Source organism: Scomber japonicus, chromosome 9, assembly GCF_027409825.1.
Source record: "Scomber japonicus isolate fScoJap1 chromosome 9, fScoJap1.pri, whole genome shotgun sequence".
NCBI classification, from domain to species: Eukaryota; Metazoa; Chordata; class Actinopteri; order Scombriformes; family Scombridae; genus Scomber; species Scomber japonicus.
Window position 1 is genome coordinate 34,783,051 of NC_070586.1, and position 15,586 is coordinate 34,798,636.

The 15,586-nt window shown below is 40.0% G+C and overlaps 1 protein-coding gene across 1 annotated transcript in view; it reads right to left on the reverse strand.

Annotated features, from left to right (window-relative positions):
* Nucleotides 1-379: 379 nt before the first annotated feature.
* Nucleotides 380-15,586, reverse strand: part of si:ch211-158d24.2 (multiple epidermal growth factor-like domains protein 9) — a 40,187-nt gene continuing 24,980 nt past the window's right edge. The window contains exons 4-6 of the mRNA XM_053324603.1: nucleotides 13,404-13,553; nucleotides 4,278-4,547; nucleotides 380-2,571 (exon numbers count right to left, since the gene is read on the reverse strand). Coding sequence (XP_053180578.1) covers nucleotides 2,066-2,571; nucleotides 4,278-4,547; nucleotides 13,404-13,553 — 926 coding nt within the window. The 3' untranslated portion in view covers nucleotides 380-2,065. The remainder of the gene's footprint in view (nucleotides 2,572-4,277; nucleotides 4,548-13,403; nucleotides 13,554-15,586) is intronic.

Consider the following 15,586-nt stretch of genomic DNA (forward strand, 5'->3'; position numbering starts at 1 on the left):
AAATTTCACCCACATGCTACCCACATGGAAACCAGCCACAGTGACACTACTCATATTGCACAGCTCCAGTTCATAGGGGCTGTTAAAAGATTTCCTTCAAATAAGTTTTCAGTGTGAGTGAGTTAATCATATCAAGTGGTTTGTTGGCAAATTTTTTAACATCACATTCCAAGACAGACTTGGAAGGTGTGTGATATTGTCCTTTAAATCTCAGTTTAACGTATGAATCTACAAGCCAAATACGGTCTCATGAGTAACTTACATAAATGTGATGTAGAAAATCGTGAGGTAGAAGGAATAGATGTAGTTCACTTTTTGTGTCAGTAAATGAAAGTAAAGATATGGCAGAAACACAAAGACAACAACAGTTAACCCCATTTTTATTTGAGAGTTGAGCTCTTGAATTTCGGGGTATTATTCACATCATTTTATTCTTTGAGCGCAACAGTTCGGAGGGGTTAGGTGGGGGTGGGGGTGGGGGGGTGTTTCAATCCTGCAGCTGAGTATATGGCGAAGTCCGCTGAGAATAAGAAAACGAAAATACAAAAGCAAAAATAAGCAAAAAAAAAAAGAAAAGCTGCAGGCCGACCGCGACATCCCGACCTGTAGAGTGAAAGGTTTCGGGAGGTTCTGTTTGAGTGACAGTGTACACACAGTATTCTACCTGTACAATAATAGTGCTACTATTCACATTCATCTGTACAATAATCATATTTACAGTGATCACATTAGGGAAAGAGCCAGTACCTGAGGAGTTAGTCCCATATTTAGCTTTACTCATTCGCCATGGTAAAAAGAAGCGCACCCAAAACCAATGGTAGCCTAAACAGCACACAGAAAACATAGAATCCATGTCCAGGATCCAGGTGTGAGGCTTTGAAGTGCATCGATTTTTACAGCGACTCCCTGTTTTAGCTGATGCAGTTGGACTGTAGGCGATGATAATAACCAGTATGCTGTGTATCAATATAAGCGTACTGTTTATGTTTTAGACATCAAACAGTCTTATCTTCCCAAGGATGAGTCACACAGCCCGTCCTCTACAATGATGTGAGACATTTTCTGTTTGTTAAAATTTTGCTGAGGTAGGCAGCAAAGAGCAGATTGGATTTATGACATAGATTAGACAGTAAATCATGACCGTTTACGCAAGCATCATAGAAGTGCTGACTAGTGAGAGTTTAGAAATGGTGGTTGTAGTTCCTCTAAAAGAAACGCTCCTCTTGGATACTTCAGGTGAGCTGGCACGCTTTAAGAAGAAGAAGAAGAGGAAGAAAAAAAAAGACAAGAAGCTATGAACAAAAGATAAACGTGTGTGCCAGCGGCCTTCATTTTCCCGTACGACTCTCTCAAAAAACACATACAAACTATACATGGAAACGTATTGTCTGATTCAAATTACCATTCAACAGCACGTAAGAGAAAACACCATGAATAAAAACACGTCATACATGTGCAGCATTTCTTCCGAGAATGAAACGTCAACCAATAAATAAGAACGGAATAAAAATTCATTAAATAACAATCATTGTCTCAGTTGAAGATCACAGGACGAGTGATCCGGTTATAACTTAAACAGTCAAAAGTCCATTTTTAAAAATATATGAAATGTTAGGCTCCTGCAAGCCCTCTAACCAGTTGTTAGGATCATTGTTTCAGTAAACAGATGAATGCTTGGCACCTGTCTAACAACATGCCAATCACCTAACAAATCTGCACAATATCGCCCTCTGCAGGCACAACTCAAACAAAACACTTTTTTTTTCTTTGGACCCTTTTACACTGATCGCCCATTCCCCACAAAATCATATCAAAAAGGGAAAAAACGTTTCAATGTGGAAAGTCTGCGTCTCTTTTTCCGTATTTTTGATCACATCTGCTTGATCTCACTGTCAGTTTGCAAAGTGTTGTGATGTGCCGCAGACGAGCAGGGTAACGACAAGCAGTCATACATGGAGGAGCTTTGGATTTTGGTACTTTCCAGCAGCTTTGTGTCATCTGTAAATCTAGGTGTCCAGTCTGGAGGGTGGGGGAGGGGGTGAGGGGGGGGTGGATGGATGGAACGCTAAGCCTTGTAGCAGTTGCCCTGCGTGGTAAGTGCCAGCTGGCCGTTGGGTGCCACCTCGTTGGCCTCGTCCTCCAGCAGGCCCGACACGTCAGCGTTGGGAATGCTGTCGTGGTAGCTGCTGAAGCTGATGTTGTCCTCTTTCAGTTCGATGGTCCAGAAGGGGGCGTTGAGCTTTCGGTTCTGGTACTCCCTGTACGTGTACACGCCTCCGACGAAGCCCAGCAGCACCACCACCACCAGGATGATGACGGCCAGGATGATGATGTTGAACTGCGTCCAGGAGACTTCTGTCAGGGCTGCCGTCGTGTTGTCGGTGGGGCTGCTCAGGCTGGTCAGCAGGGCCTGGGTGGTGGTGGCGGCGGTGCTCAGCACGGCACTCGTGTTGCTGCTGGATGTGGAGGCTGGGACGGAGGTCAGGGTGGTGCTGATGGTGGGGGAAGATGTGCTCGATGTTGGGGCGGCTTTTGTGGTTGCACTTGCTGGTGTGGGAATGATCCGGGGTGCTGAGGAAAGAAGAAAGTAACGTTTATTCATATAACACCTTTCACAGACAACAGTCACAAAGTGCTTCACATTCAAAATAAATAACATCAACTACAGTTATATAAAATTGAGATAAATAGAAATCTAATAAAATACACAAAGGGAACAAAACATAGGTGTTTACATAAAACATGACATATCATGATCTACATAAATGCCTGTCTAAACAGATGGTTTTTAGATGGTCTTGAATCCACAGTATCAAGGACCTAAAGCTTGTTCCTCTTCCAAAGATTTAGGTCCTTGATACTGTGGATTCAAGACTAGAAGGTATGGTCTCCCAAAGTCTTAAAATGTGTCCACTTAGAAAACCCTGAGTAGAGGACCTAAGGGCTCAGGTCGTGGTGTGAAGGTGCAAAAGGTCTCAACTATACTGCAGAGCCTGGCCATGTAGCACCAAAACTTCAAATGAATTCTACAATTAACAGGAAGTGAGTGCAGTGAGGATACAATGGATGTGATGTGTGACCATCTGTTGCGTTGAATTAAGAGCCTCGCAGCAGCATTTTGGACAGTTTGTAAGCAGTGTAAAGAAGATTAGTTGAGACGGATAAAAAAAAAGACTAAGGTAGCTAGTGACACCTTGTGGCCAAAAGACACTTACTGCACACTCACCTGCTACATGCACTGTTTACTTAGTGTCATCTTTTAAAATAACAAGACGATTTTCAGTCACAATTTAAATCTGAATGCAGAAAACTGCATTAGTACTACATGTTTACTCTGTACATATGAAGAATATACTATACTAGTATTACAACTTGAAATTGTCCTTTACCTAAATTTGAAATGAAAGTTAACTGTTGATCATTTCAAAAGCACTACAACTTATTGTATACATTAACAATGATCCCCTTTGTCCCTATTCCATACAATTTACAAATACAACAAAGAACACATGGTGTATCTATGCTGACAATGCATTTATGTGGCAGTTATTATTCAGTAAAAACATCCAACGTGTATGCATATGTTAACTGTAGAATCTTGGAGCCAGTTTAAACCATTTATAGACTTTGTTCATGGCAGCAAATAATGAATAATCAATTTACATGACTAATAGCCACCTGTGCTTTTGTGCTTTTTCTGCTGTGATAGTAGTAAGTGTCTGCTGAGGGAAAATGTCACATAATGGCTTTTGACCCTCTTTTGGATAGCACACAAGTTTAAGTGAAATATAGGGAAGGGAAGAGCCTGTTCCTATTGGTTTGGATTTTTATTCATGTATTAATTAAAAATGTTACATTTAAATGTAAATTCACAGTTATGCATTTCATACAAATGAACCTATAAGCTACTAAATTGTACAATTAGAGATATTAATTGTAACTGAGATATGTGATGTTACTGGGTCTACCAGTCTTTATGTCAGTGATTTTCCAGTAGGCCATCATGGCTTTCTTGCATGACTGAGCGGAGCACCTCAGTGTAATGGAGCCATCATAAATGTTATCAATTCCACATGCACTTTTCTCCTTTGAGAGCTCTACAATCTGTTAATGATTCTTTCTCAACTTCTTTGAGGAGCTCAAGCTCTGTAGTTCTGTCCTCTATGTATTATATTTAGGTAATTTCCTTTATATCTCAGGGGAAATAAAGATGTCAAATGAAGTATGTAATAAGATCATGAGTGTGACTGAGCAGTATCTCGTGGGTTTGCTCTTACTCAGACGGGTGCAGTTATGTGCTCGGGCGTCCCCTGTGAATCCTGGAGCACAGAGCTGGCACTGGGGCCCAGCGGTGTTATTGATGCAGCGGAGGCAGTGGCCGGTGTCGGGGTGACAGAGCTGGGGGGGGCCCACGGGGTCTGCGTTCCCGTTGCAGTCGCATGGAACGCAGGCCCCGGACTCTTTGTAGAAGCCGGCGCTGCACTGGTCACATTGTGCACCGGCATAGCGGGGAAGGCACTGGTCACACACTGGAGAGCCACTGGAATCTGGACAGGAACACAACATAGATAGAAAATTGCAAATTATGTAGGAACATCTTTAATTCTAAATATGTTCTGCTTTATTCCTGTGAAGCGACAAATGAGTGTTATTATTAAATGTTTCTGTTTAAAATGCACCTCTGCACACGCACTAACAGAATAATCATTCTCAACATCACTGACAAGTTTGTCACCAGTAGACACACGACCTCAATCATTGTGACACAAATCAATACAACCATTTATTTTAATTTATCCGTTGTTAACTATTGATTTTTATGACCTTTTATTCACATTTAAACACAAATAGAATACAGCTTTATTGTCCATCAAGGTTGAAATTAGTCTTCAGCTCACCAAACATAGCAGATATACAACATAAAAGGTCCCGTTCCTCATTAAAAACAGCTCATATGTGTAGCTTAGATGTTCTCAGTCACTCTGCTGTGTTCAGGATTCTGACAGTACTTGGAATGAAAGGCTCAAACTGGTTCTACAGAGGATGGAAACTGTCCTTTAAAATGCTCCTCGCTTTCCTCCTTGTCTTTTCAGTGACAAGTGATGACGAGGCCTTTTGAGGTTTGCCCACAATTTGCTGGCCATTGACACGATCCTGGACAGTTTGTTCTTAGATCAGTGTAGGTGAGCGTAGGCAGGACGGTGAAAAGTTAAAATGCAAAGATTCATGTGAACATGAGTGCTGTCTCAGAAAGAACCAAATCAAACACTCAACCACTAGGTGGCGCATAATGACAGTATATTGTATATATTTGACAGAGCCTTGTTCAACAGTGGAGACACACTGCTATTATATGTGATGATGATGATGATGTCATTACGGCATATATTGGTTTATTGATTAGACAACTTATTAGGTAGAGCACAACACCTGTTCTTCTGGGTTTAATGTTCTTTTTTTAAATATTTAGTATACACGCTGATGGTAAGGGTGCCTGAACTGTATTAATAATCAAAGATTCATATGATCTACATGAAAAGAGAAGTTTGGAGTCCTTTTATTCGCTGTAGAATCGATCCCATTTCCTCATCAGGATTTCCAATATTCTCAATCAGCAAAACAGGCCTGTGGTTTCTGGGGTCAGCTTACTCCTGTCCTGGTAATGTGATGCTATGACACATCCTGGTGTGTCAAACAGGAAGTACAGTGTGACAGTGAACTGCACTGAGCAGCACACTGTCCTTCTAGGGGTAACTTCTCATCAAGATATGTCTAATTCACAACAGCCAATTTTAAGTATGTTAAGCTATTTCAAAGCCTCCACTGCCTGAGTTATCCTACAGATTCAATGAAAGTGTGATGTGATATTTTTGTATACTAAAAAAAAAAAATGTACATGAAGCAGTAGTGGATATATTAAGGGCTGCATTGACTTCAAACCAAGTGCTTCATTCTTAAAGGTAAACTTCATTAGTTGATAGCATTTTAACTATACAGGCATCTGGCAGGTGCTGTAGAAGCTGCATAAAAGCTTTGGTTGCACATTGTGATGACATTATTACTGAGTTTTAAAAAAAAGAGTCCATCTGAAGCTTCTGAAGGACAGATGTCTTTCTCCCCAGCAGTGTCCTCCAACTCCTCATAGGGGGATCTCAAGGTGTTCCATGACCAGATGGGACCATGTTTTAGCTCTGCCTCAAGGTCTCCTCCCGGTTGGGCGCCCAGAACACCTCCACAGGGTGGCAACTTGCTCCCTTTAAAACAAGGCAGCAGTGCTTTTACATGTCCTGATGACAATGAAATGGATGTTCTTGAGGGAAAAAGCTCTCCACCTCAAGCCTTTTTGAAGACCTTTCTGATGAGGAGGAAAGAAGACCCAGTCTCCTAAAAGCTGGCTAAATAACTGCTATCACACCAGCAAAATGATTCATGTGGGCTCTCCTACTTAGCAGCAAACTGTGAACCAACTGATGCTCAGCGTTTAACCGCTCCCGTCCTTGCCGCACCGCAGCACTTAGCGTAGAGTGATTAGACACAGATAACTGCCTTCCAATGGCCTAGATGTAGGTCTCTATATCTCGTGTTGGTCATGTGACTCTTGTTGTATTCCAAGCACTGAGCAGGCTGCTCCTGATAAAGCTTGATTTAACCTCTGCTGGGGGGTTCAAAAAAGGAAGCTGGCCCTAATGGGTTATATAATCAGGTAGGAAATATGAGCTGTGTGCTGCGCTGGGCCAGAGGACCTGACCTGCTTGTTTTACCCATCATCCTCCACTGTGCTGTGATACCTGGTAACCTCTGTCTGACACACACACACACACACACACACACACACACACACACACACACACACACACACACACACACACACACACACACACACACACACACACACACACACACACACACACACACACACACACAAAGTAGAAGAAAACACACATTAAAAAATGAAGCCATACCACTGGGTAAGACACAATCACACATGGATGATTGAATGTGTGTGACCCACATTCGAACTGGTGCAATGCTCCACTTCACCTCTTTCTCTCTCTCTCTCTCTATGTGTGTGTGTGTGTGTGTGTGTCAGTGTGTGGAGGGATATTCATTTACTGCAATAGGCCTCGTCAACACATTTACAAAAAGCATCTATCCTCTAGTGCTGAGGCACGATACTGAGCTGTGGCATCTCCTCATTTGTCACTGTTGCCGGGGCAACCTCTACTCGGGAGAGCTGCTTCTCTTTCCCGGCTCCGGTGTTTAGTCTAAAACATCCTCCACATCCTCACGCACACACACACACACTCTTGGCTCTCTGTGGATGCGACGCCGAACATATTTCCTCATCGCTTCCTTACTTGGACGCAGCTCTTTCTGTAGGGCTGACGTCTACGCAGAAAACGTGATGCTGCCCCCTCCTTCCCCCTCCTCCTCAGTCTGTTGCTGCCTGAGTGGCGCTGAAATGGCTCAGCTGTGCTCATGCTGTCCCAGCTCAAGCTCAGCCTGGTTTGCGTCCCTTTTCCCTTTCCCTTTCTCCCTCCCTCCCCTCCCACGTTGCACAACCTCCGCCGCGGCCTCTGGCAAGGGGCAAACACAACCTGACAGCCTGAGTGCGTCTATACAAGGCTGTTGCCATGCAAGCCCCCGCCGCCAATGAGGGGCGAGGGTGGGGTGGGGTGGAGGGGGGGCATCGGGGTCAGGGCTGGGCGCTGCAGACGATTGGTCCAGGAAAGGGGGAACGGCAAGGTGAGAGAAGGCGAAGAGTTAGCAAGTAGAGTAAACACTGTGACACGCTTGTAGAAGGAGGTTGGAGTGCAGAGTGACGTCAGCTGTGATCTGTTAATCCACTCTGACACGCTGCCATGTTTCAGCCACATGAACACAACCACAAAAGGCTGATGACAGGCTGACATGGTGTAACGTGGCTCCGGGCCAAACTCTAATTAAGATCTTGGAATTGGAGTTAATCTCTTTTTGATAGATAGTCTTATTACCAAAAATAAACAGGTGTTACAAAATGACTTTTCACCTGCAGGGTTCAACAGACAAACACCATGAGAGGACAGCTGGAGCTCAAATGATGATTAATGGCAGAAAATTCATCATCAGTCATTAATCATTCAAATTCATTAACATTTTTCATGAAAACATGCCAAATATTTGATGTTTACAGCTCAGGAAATGAAAGGGGTTTGCTGATTTTTCTCAGTTTAATATCAGATTGAATTGAATATGTTTGGCTTTTGGATTGCAGTTCAGATAAAACAAGCGATCTGAAGATGTTCCCTTTGGGTTTCTATAATTTTTCCATGATGTTTTATAAACCAAGTGATTCATCAGTTAATGAAGAAAATGACTCAGAGTAAATAATTGTTAGCAAATAATTGTTAGAATGAGGCACAGTTGATTTAGTTGGGCTCTGGTTAGTTTGGATGGTAATTTGTTCATATTTGTTAAAATGTCACGTCTTTAAGGCCATGTTAATGCTTTATCACACAGCATTATGTAGTTGCTAGTGTATATAAGTGTTTATGAATGTATGAACTCCTCCTGTTGGCAGTCATTAGTGCAGGCTGCTGTATAAACAACCACATAATGAATGACTCAATAGTAAAACATAGTGGCAAATTGGCAATAATGTAAAGTCACCATGATGGCTTAAATATTAATACATACATAAACATTCATAAATACACATTAATAAATCTTAATTTTGTTATTTTATTATTATTAATATTATTATAATTTAGACAAATTTTCAGTCTAGCTTTATTCAACTTTTCTTCTTTCTTTTTGACTTATTTTGGCCCCCTTATTTTTATTTTCCCCCCTTATTCTACCTTTTTTCCCCCCCTCTTATTCTCCCTTATTTTTATTGTTTTCCTCTTATTCTCTATTATTTCTATTTTCTCCCTCTTATTTATTTTACTTTATTTACATTTTTTAAACATTTTTATCATTCTAATTTTCTCTTGTGTGCATTGGTCTCAATTATTTCTTATTTTCTTTGTGATTTATTCTTTGTTTTTATTCCTCTTTTGTATATTGTCACTTGTTCTGTTTGTTCAGTTGATTGATTGATTAAATAGGAATACTTACCAAAATAAAAGTGGGATGAATAATAATGAAAATGACAGTCTGCCAGTTTAACCTGTTTGAGATGTAGAGTATGTACTACTGTACCAAGCAGCAGGTTATGTGATAACTGGGTTAGGACTAGGGGGGGGGGCAGCTTGTAGCTGCTGTGGAGATTTGATCTGAGATGTGTTGGCTTCATAGATGTTATCCAAAATAACTGTGTGTTTAGACTTAGACTTAGACTTAGACTTAGAGAGAGAGAGAGAGAGAGAGAGAGAGAGAGAGAGAGAGAGAGAGAGAGAGAGAGAGAGAGAGAGAGAGAGAGAGAGAGAGAGAGAGAGAGAGAGAGAGAGAGAGAGAGAGAGAGAGAGAGAGAGAGAGAGAGGGTTGGAAAAACACTGCCTGCTGTGACGGGTCCTGTTGTGACTCGTTGATTTGCAGGCAGCGACATGAATTCATGAATCCTCTTCTTCAATACCCCCCCCCCCCCCTTACATAAATCCACCACTTTAAACCTTAAGCATTACCAACCAGGTGCACACCCCTTCGTGTTTATATCACCCTTCAGAATAAATGAAATTTCAGGTGGTTTGGGGACGGGAACATGACAGGGACTGTACTTCAACCCGCATCTCGTCCTGATAGGAGACCTTGGGGTGTGTTGTGTAACTGGAGCAGCGGCCGCCTGGAGGTAAAAGAAGCGGGGTCGTAGAGGAAGAGGTCACCATTAATCCCAAACTGCCTGGAAAAAAAGAAATCTGCTGCACTCTGCTTTAAGCTCTCTACAACTCTGGAAGATTATTATTATTAGTTTTTTACATAAGTGAGTATAAGTATAAATATTAAAACACTAGAGGTGGGAGGAGGAGAACACTCACATTAATTTGTTGCGTATTATAGTCCAATGTCACGCCAAGAACAGGAACAGGGAGATAAAGTAGTGAAATGAAACTGTTTGGGGAAGTGGATGCAGCCTGAGAGGCAAAATAAAATTCAGGGTAAATAACAGTCCTAATTCTCCTTATGATGGGTGCAGCAGCAGTCAGAACTAACTGATATGGATAGATGTGTATGTGAGGTGACTCCAGCAACATCTGTAGTCAAATCCAGTCATTTCACACATGTGGAGCGTGAGGTAGATATTTAATCTTTAGCCTTTATTTAAGAGATCTGATTTTTTTCCCCTGCAGCGTCAGGCTAATAGAGACGTGCTGACTCATCAACTATTCATGTGAATGCTACTTAAAAAGTGAGGAAGACCACTAGGTTCACTAATGGGGCTGAATTTAAATGAAAGTGTTAGTCACACACTCTCTAACACTCTTGATTATTATTAACATGAATGGATGCTTCATGAGTTCATTCAGAGCGTGGGACTTTCCATCTAAAAAGGTTGTAATGACATAAAGCAGGTAGTTTTAGTGTCATGACACATTCTGCTAACATCCTCATCACTCACGTGTTCCTTAGCAGTAAAAAAAGGTCACTATTGTTAATTGTAGAATAGAGAATTAAACTCACTTTTACAGCTTTATGGCTATGAAATAAGATTACTTCATGCATAACAGCTGCAACATTGGCATGAAACTAATATTTGATTTGATTTATTTTTTTAATTTCATCATCTCTTCTTACTGTATTTCATTGTTTTCTACTTTCACCTGGTTAATGTTGGCCTTATTACTGCTCTCTGTGTTGTATGTCTTTACTTTGTGTGTCAAAGCCCTTTAAAAAGGTGCTATATACTGTATAAATAAAGTTATTATTATTTTCGCCCTATTGAACCTGCAGGAATTCTTCTTTAGTATTATCTCTATATAACTATTCTTCTCCCTAAACAAACATATTTTTGTGGGCCAAACATGCTCGAAAACTCACGAATATTTGCATGCAAGCCAGACCTGATGAAAAATGTGATATTCTTTTGATTTGTGGAAATGGGTGTCGAAAAATGTCTCCACTTTTATTTTGAAAAATTGAGCCCCTCACTCCACATTGACGAACGAAATTCAGTACGCATATGTATCATGTCAAGACACACAAAAAAGCCTCTTGGACCCATACCCTAACTCCAACAGGAAGTCGGTCATTTTCGCTGTTTCCACGCCTTGTACATTAACAAACTCCTCATATAGATTTTATTACTGTTATTATTATTATCATTATTACTATCATTATTATTATTGTTATTACTAAGTTGTTGCAATATACACGTCTCAATATAACAGAAGACAAAAACTGTAAACTGTAAAAACTTACTTTCTTAGTAGTTTCTTACTATCACTATTGGCCACAGTAAAAGGGTCTATATCTTGGACTGACCTCCTAGTGTATGAATACCTGTTTTGTTTTTTTTCCCCTCAAAGCATTCATGCTGCATTTGTTAAAAATAAATAAATAAATAACATGGTGGCTGGCAGCTTTTAGTATTATTATTATTAAATGACCCATTTTTACATTTGAGAAAAAAAAAACCTTGAAAACTTTTCTTTCAGTCAGAAATTGGATGACTTATCCTCTTGTGACTCAGAATATACAAAAGAATAGAAATGTTTCAACTTTCTAAAAATGTTTTTGTGCAGCTGATACACATTGTTGTTGAGTGTTTGACTCATATCTATTCAAAAGTGTTGTTACTTCATCATCATCATCATCATCAATTGAGAGTGTTGTTCTCTAGTGTTATATAACAATAGACCATTATATAAAGTGTCATTGCAAATATTTTTTCTCAATCAACAAAAAGTGTAAAAACTAAAGATTGCACTGTCTCTGCTCTCTGAAAACCTCATTGAGGATTAATCACCAATTTACAAATGACTGATGAGGCGTTCATCAATGATAGGTTCCAAAATGATGTATAGAGACTAATTATGAGGGAGGATACTGTGGAATGTGAGGGTTAAAGTAACAGTGAGGGGATACACTGGTAGCTGAATGGTTACTCCACATGCCACTAAACTGCAACATCTCTCATTCAATTCAAGTCAGGGACTTTTGTTGCATATTGTAGTCATTGTTTCTCCACTGCCTCCTCACTGCCCACTGTCTAATACAGACACAAATACCACAAAACAGTCAGGTTTCCTCTCTGTAATCATTCCTCCTGTTCATACTGACTATTAAAAGATCTTCAAATGTGCTTTCAATGTAAAGTGATGGAGGATAAAAACCCACAAATACTTTTTTTTCTCCTCCATCACTTATGAAGAGATCTCCTAATGGTCAGTATGAACAGGAGGAATGATTACAGCAAGAACAACTGCTTTAAAGTCTGTGTAAAGTAAGAATAAATATGTGTTCTGAGTTTGACATACCACAGAAAAGTGTGTTGTTAACCACCCTGCCAAATTTGAATGATTAAAAAAATCACCAAATATATGAAATTAGGCTTCAAAGTTGTGTAAAAATCAGCCTCTTTCTCTTCTCCCAAACGCTGTGGGCGTGGCCGCTGAAACCCCGCCCCCTACCAAGTGTCACCTGACAATCAAAGTCATCACCTCTACCAGAAACATGGACGCTATGTCTGAGAGCTTTCTGCTGCTAACTCAGTTGCTAGCTCGGCGGCTAACTCGGTGGCTAGCTCGGCAACCAACTCGGCGGCTAGCTCAGCTAACTGTAGTAATAGTGTGCGCTGAATGTATTTATACCTCTACAGCAGCAACAGCACTAAATCCTGAACACAGAAATCTTGAAACACAGTTTGTGAAGCCTAGCTCCGCAATTCAAATCTAAATGGTTGAAATGCTTTTTACACCTTTTTTAGAAATAAATTTATGACCTATTTAATGTGTTTAGAAGAAAATGTCTGAATTCACTTCATACGATCATTAATGTTCATTTGTCTGCCTTGTATTCTAAGTACACATCAATTGAATGCGATCCACACATTGTTCACACGCTTCTTTTCTTCTTGCCCACATGCAGCGCTTATCTTGTTTCCAACTGTGTGAGCCAGACTGGCCTCCTGTATTGTGTTGGCACATTCACAGAACAACGTGTTGGCCCCTCTGACTGCATTTCTCTTATCGCCACAGATAACTGGCCGAAGAGTAGACAATGAGATGTCACGATGAGATATTTTTGGCATGTCTATACGGTAGAAAATGTTGTCTAAACGCGTCATCGGCTGAGCAAAGATTTCTATCTACGATGCTCAGAGATCACATGAAAGAAATAAAAGTAGTTGTTTACAGTACACACACCATTAACACTGCACCCGAACACTCATTTAATGAGTGTGGGTTAAGTCAGTCAGGTACAACCAGCTGAGTGACTTAAGCTAAGAAAGTGAGCTAAAAGGCAGTGAGGCAGCGAGGACTGACCGGTGAGACAGGTGCCGGTAGAGGTGGAGTTGGAGCAGGGACAAGGAGCGCAGGCTTGGATCAGGGGGGCCCCGGGGCCACGGTAGAAACCGGGCTTGCACTCCTCGCAGTTGGATCCCTGGACGTTGCCCTCGCAGTTCAGACACACTCCTAAAGGAAAGAGGGAGAGAAGGTGAAAGAGTCAGAGAAAGAGGGGTTAGTTGGTGATTCAACTCTCTCTTCACTTTGTTTGTTAATGATTGGAAAAGTCTTATTATATTGGTGGAGTATTATATATTGGTTCTTTCACTTTCCATCAGCTGACCTTCCATACTTGAAACTCTGAACACATCATAACTATACACACATTTTAGCACCAGGTCCTAAAACTATGTTTTAAGGGTTTTTCCAAGAACAGACTGAAATAATGGTGTTATCAATCAAACCGCATCCTAACTCTAATCATAGAGGATGATCACTGAGCAGATGAGAAGTGTGTGTGCAACTCTTTAAATGTACATTATGTCCTGCAAAGGTTTCATATCATTTGGGAAACCCCTTTAGATAACATCCCTGCTCATATGGTGCAATTGTTTCACAAGAAAAACATTAAATATATCAAAATCCAATCATATTTTCTTGTGTGTATATAAACAGTATGCAGGTATTTGCGTGTGTGTGTATGCATGTATATATATAAACTTTAATGACAAAAAAAATCAATCTTTAACTTTTAGCAGCACAGAGCTAAGACCCACTGTAACACGCCCACTTTTCAACGATGCAATCACATTCCTCTTTTCATCTGGATTTGAATTATTAGAACTTTTATTTAATGAGCTTGTGAGATCTACAGCAGAAGAACTACACATAAACACAGCCAGACTAAAATCACCCAGATGGGAGGAGATGTTCACATTTTTAAACACTTTATCATTTATTCATATTATTTATGGTGCAGAATAGCGGAATCTATCTTTCCCAGCTGAGTAAATGAGACTGATAATAAATATTCTCTTCTTGTTGCTAGCGACGACCGGGTGACTATTTCATAAAATACACTGATGATGATGAGGAGTATATTTATCTTCAGTTATATAACATAAAGTATAAATGTAAAGTGCATGAAGCTGATTCAAGAGAGAGAATGACATTACTGTCATATACATACAGTAGAGAAAACACTAGTTTTGACCCAAATCCAAACTACAAACTAATTCTTCAAAATTCAAACTTTTTAAGCTTTGGAGTATACTTTTATTGGACGCTATAAACAATATTATTGTCATTTGAAGATCATTTTCTACCACCGAAATAATGATAATATAATAGTATAATAATGCAAAGGGAGGTGGGGGTGGGATTGGAGAGTGAGTGCTACACATGTGTAAAAACCTAGAGTGTCATTATGGTTGGGGACAGAGTTATTAACCTTTAATTCTTCTGCAAGACACTAGTAGCTTAGCCAATGTGACATGAATAGCCTCTTAGATGCTAATGTGAAGTGTGGCAATACTGAGGTCAAGGTCATGTCTATGTATCATATGATAAGTCCATATATAGACATGATGATGTTGATAATTAGGTTAATGCATGATAAGTCGATAATTATTGTGACAGGCCTAGTTGTATGTTTCCTGTTCCTCTGGTCCTCTGTTTATTCAACCTGTGTTTTTGATTTTATATTTTTATGGTTCTTTTTTCTTGCTCCTGCCTCATTGATTGTATGTTTTATTACATTTGTTTTTAATGTTTACATTTAAGTTTTATTTTTATTTCTGTTAAAAAGGTGCTATACTAAATAAATGTATTATTATTAATGTTACTACTTATGGGACTACTTTTTTTTAAAAATCGGGTTACCGTTAGGGTTGCATTCAAGGACACTCAGAAATGTGAGATTTCAGGGTAATAGTTGGTTCTGACCTCATACAGTATCATAAAAAAATTTTGTCATACTGACAGTGGAGACAATGTTAATTAACAGGGTAAATATTTGTTTTTAATGCGGTTTTTGAGTTATGAGTTTTTATTTTATTAGTTCAAAATTAAATCCAAACTCCGAATAAAGTCATTAATGAATTGTTATGATAGTAAATATTTGTGAAAGTATGACCACCATCATGTTGTTTGCAGTGGATCCTCTGTGTGTGGTTGGGTTGTTGTGCCTGCATAGCACGCATAGATGGAGGTTGTGCAGACAT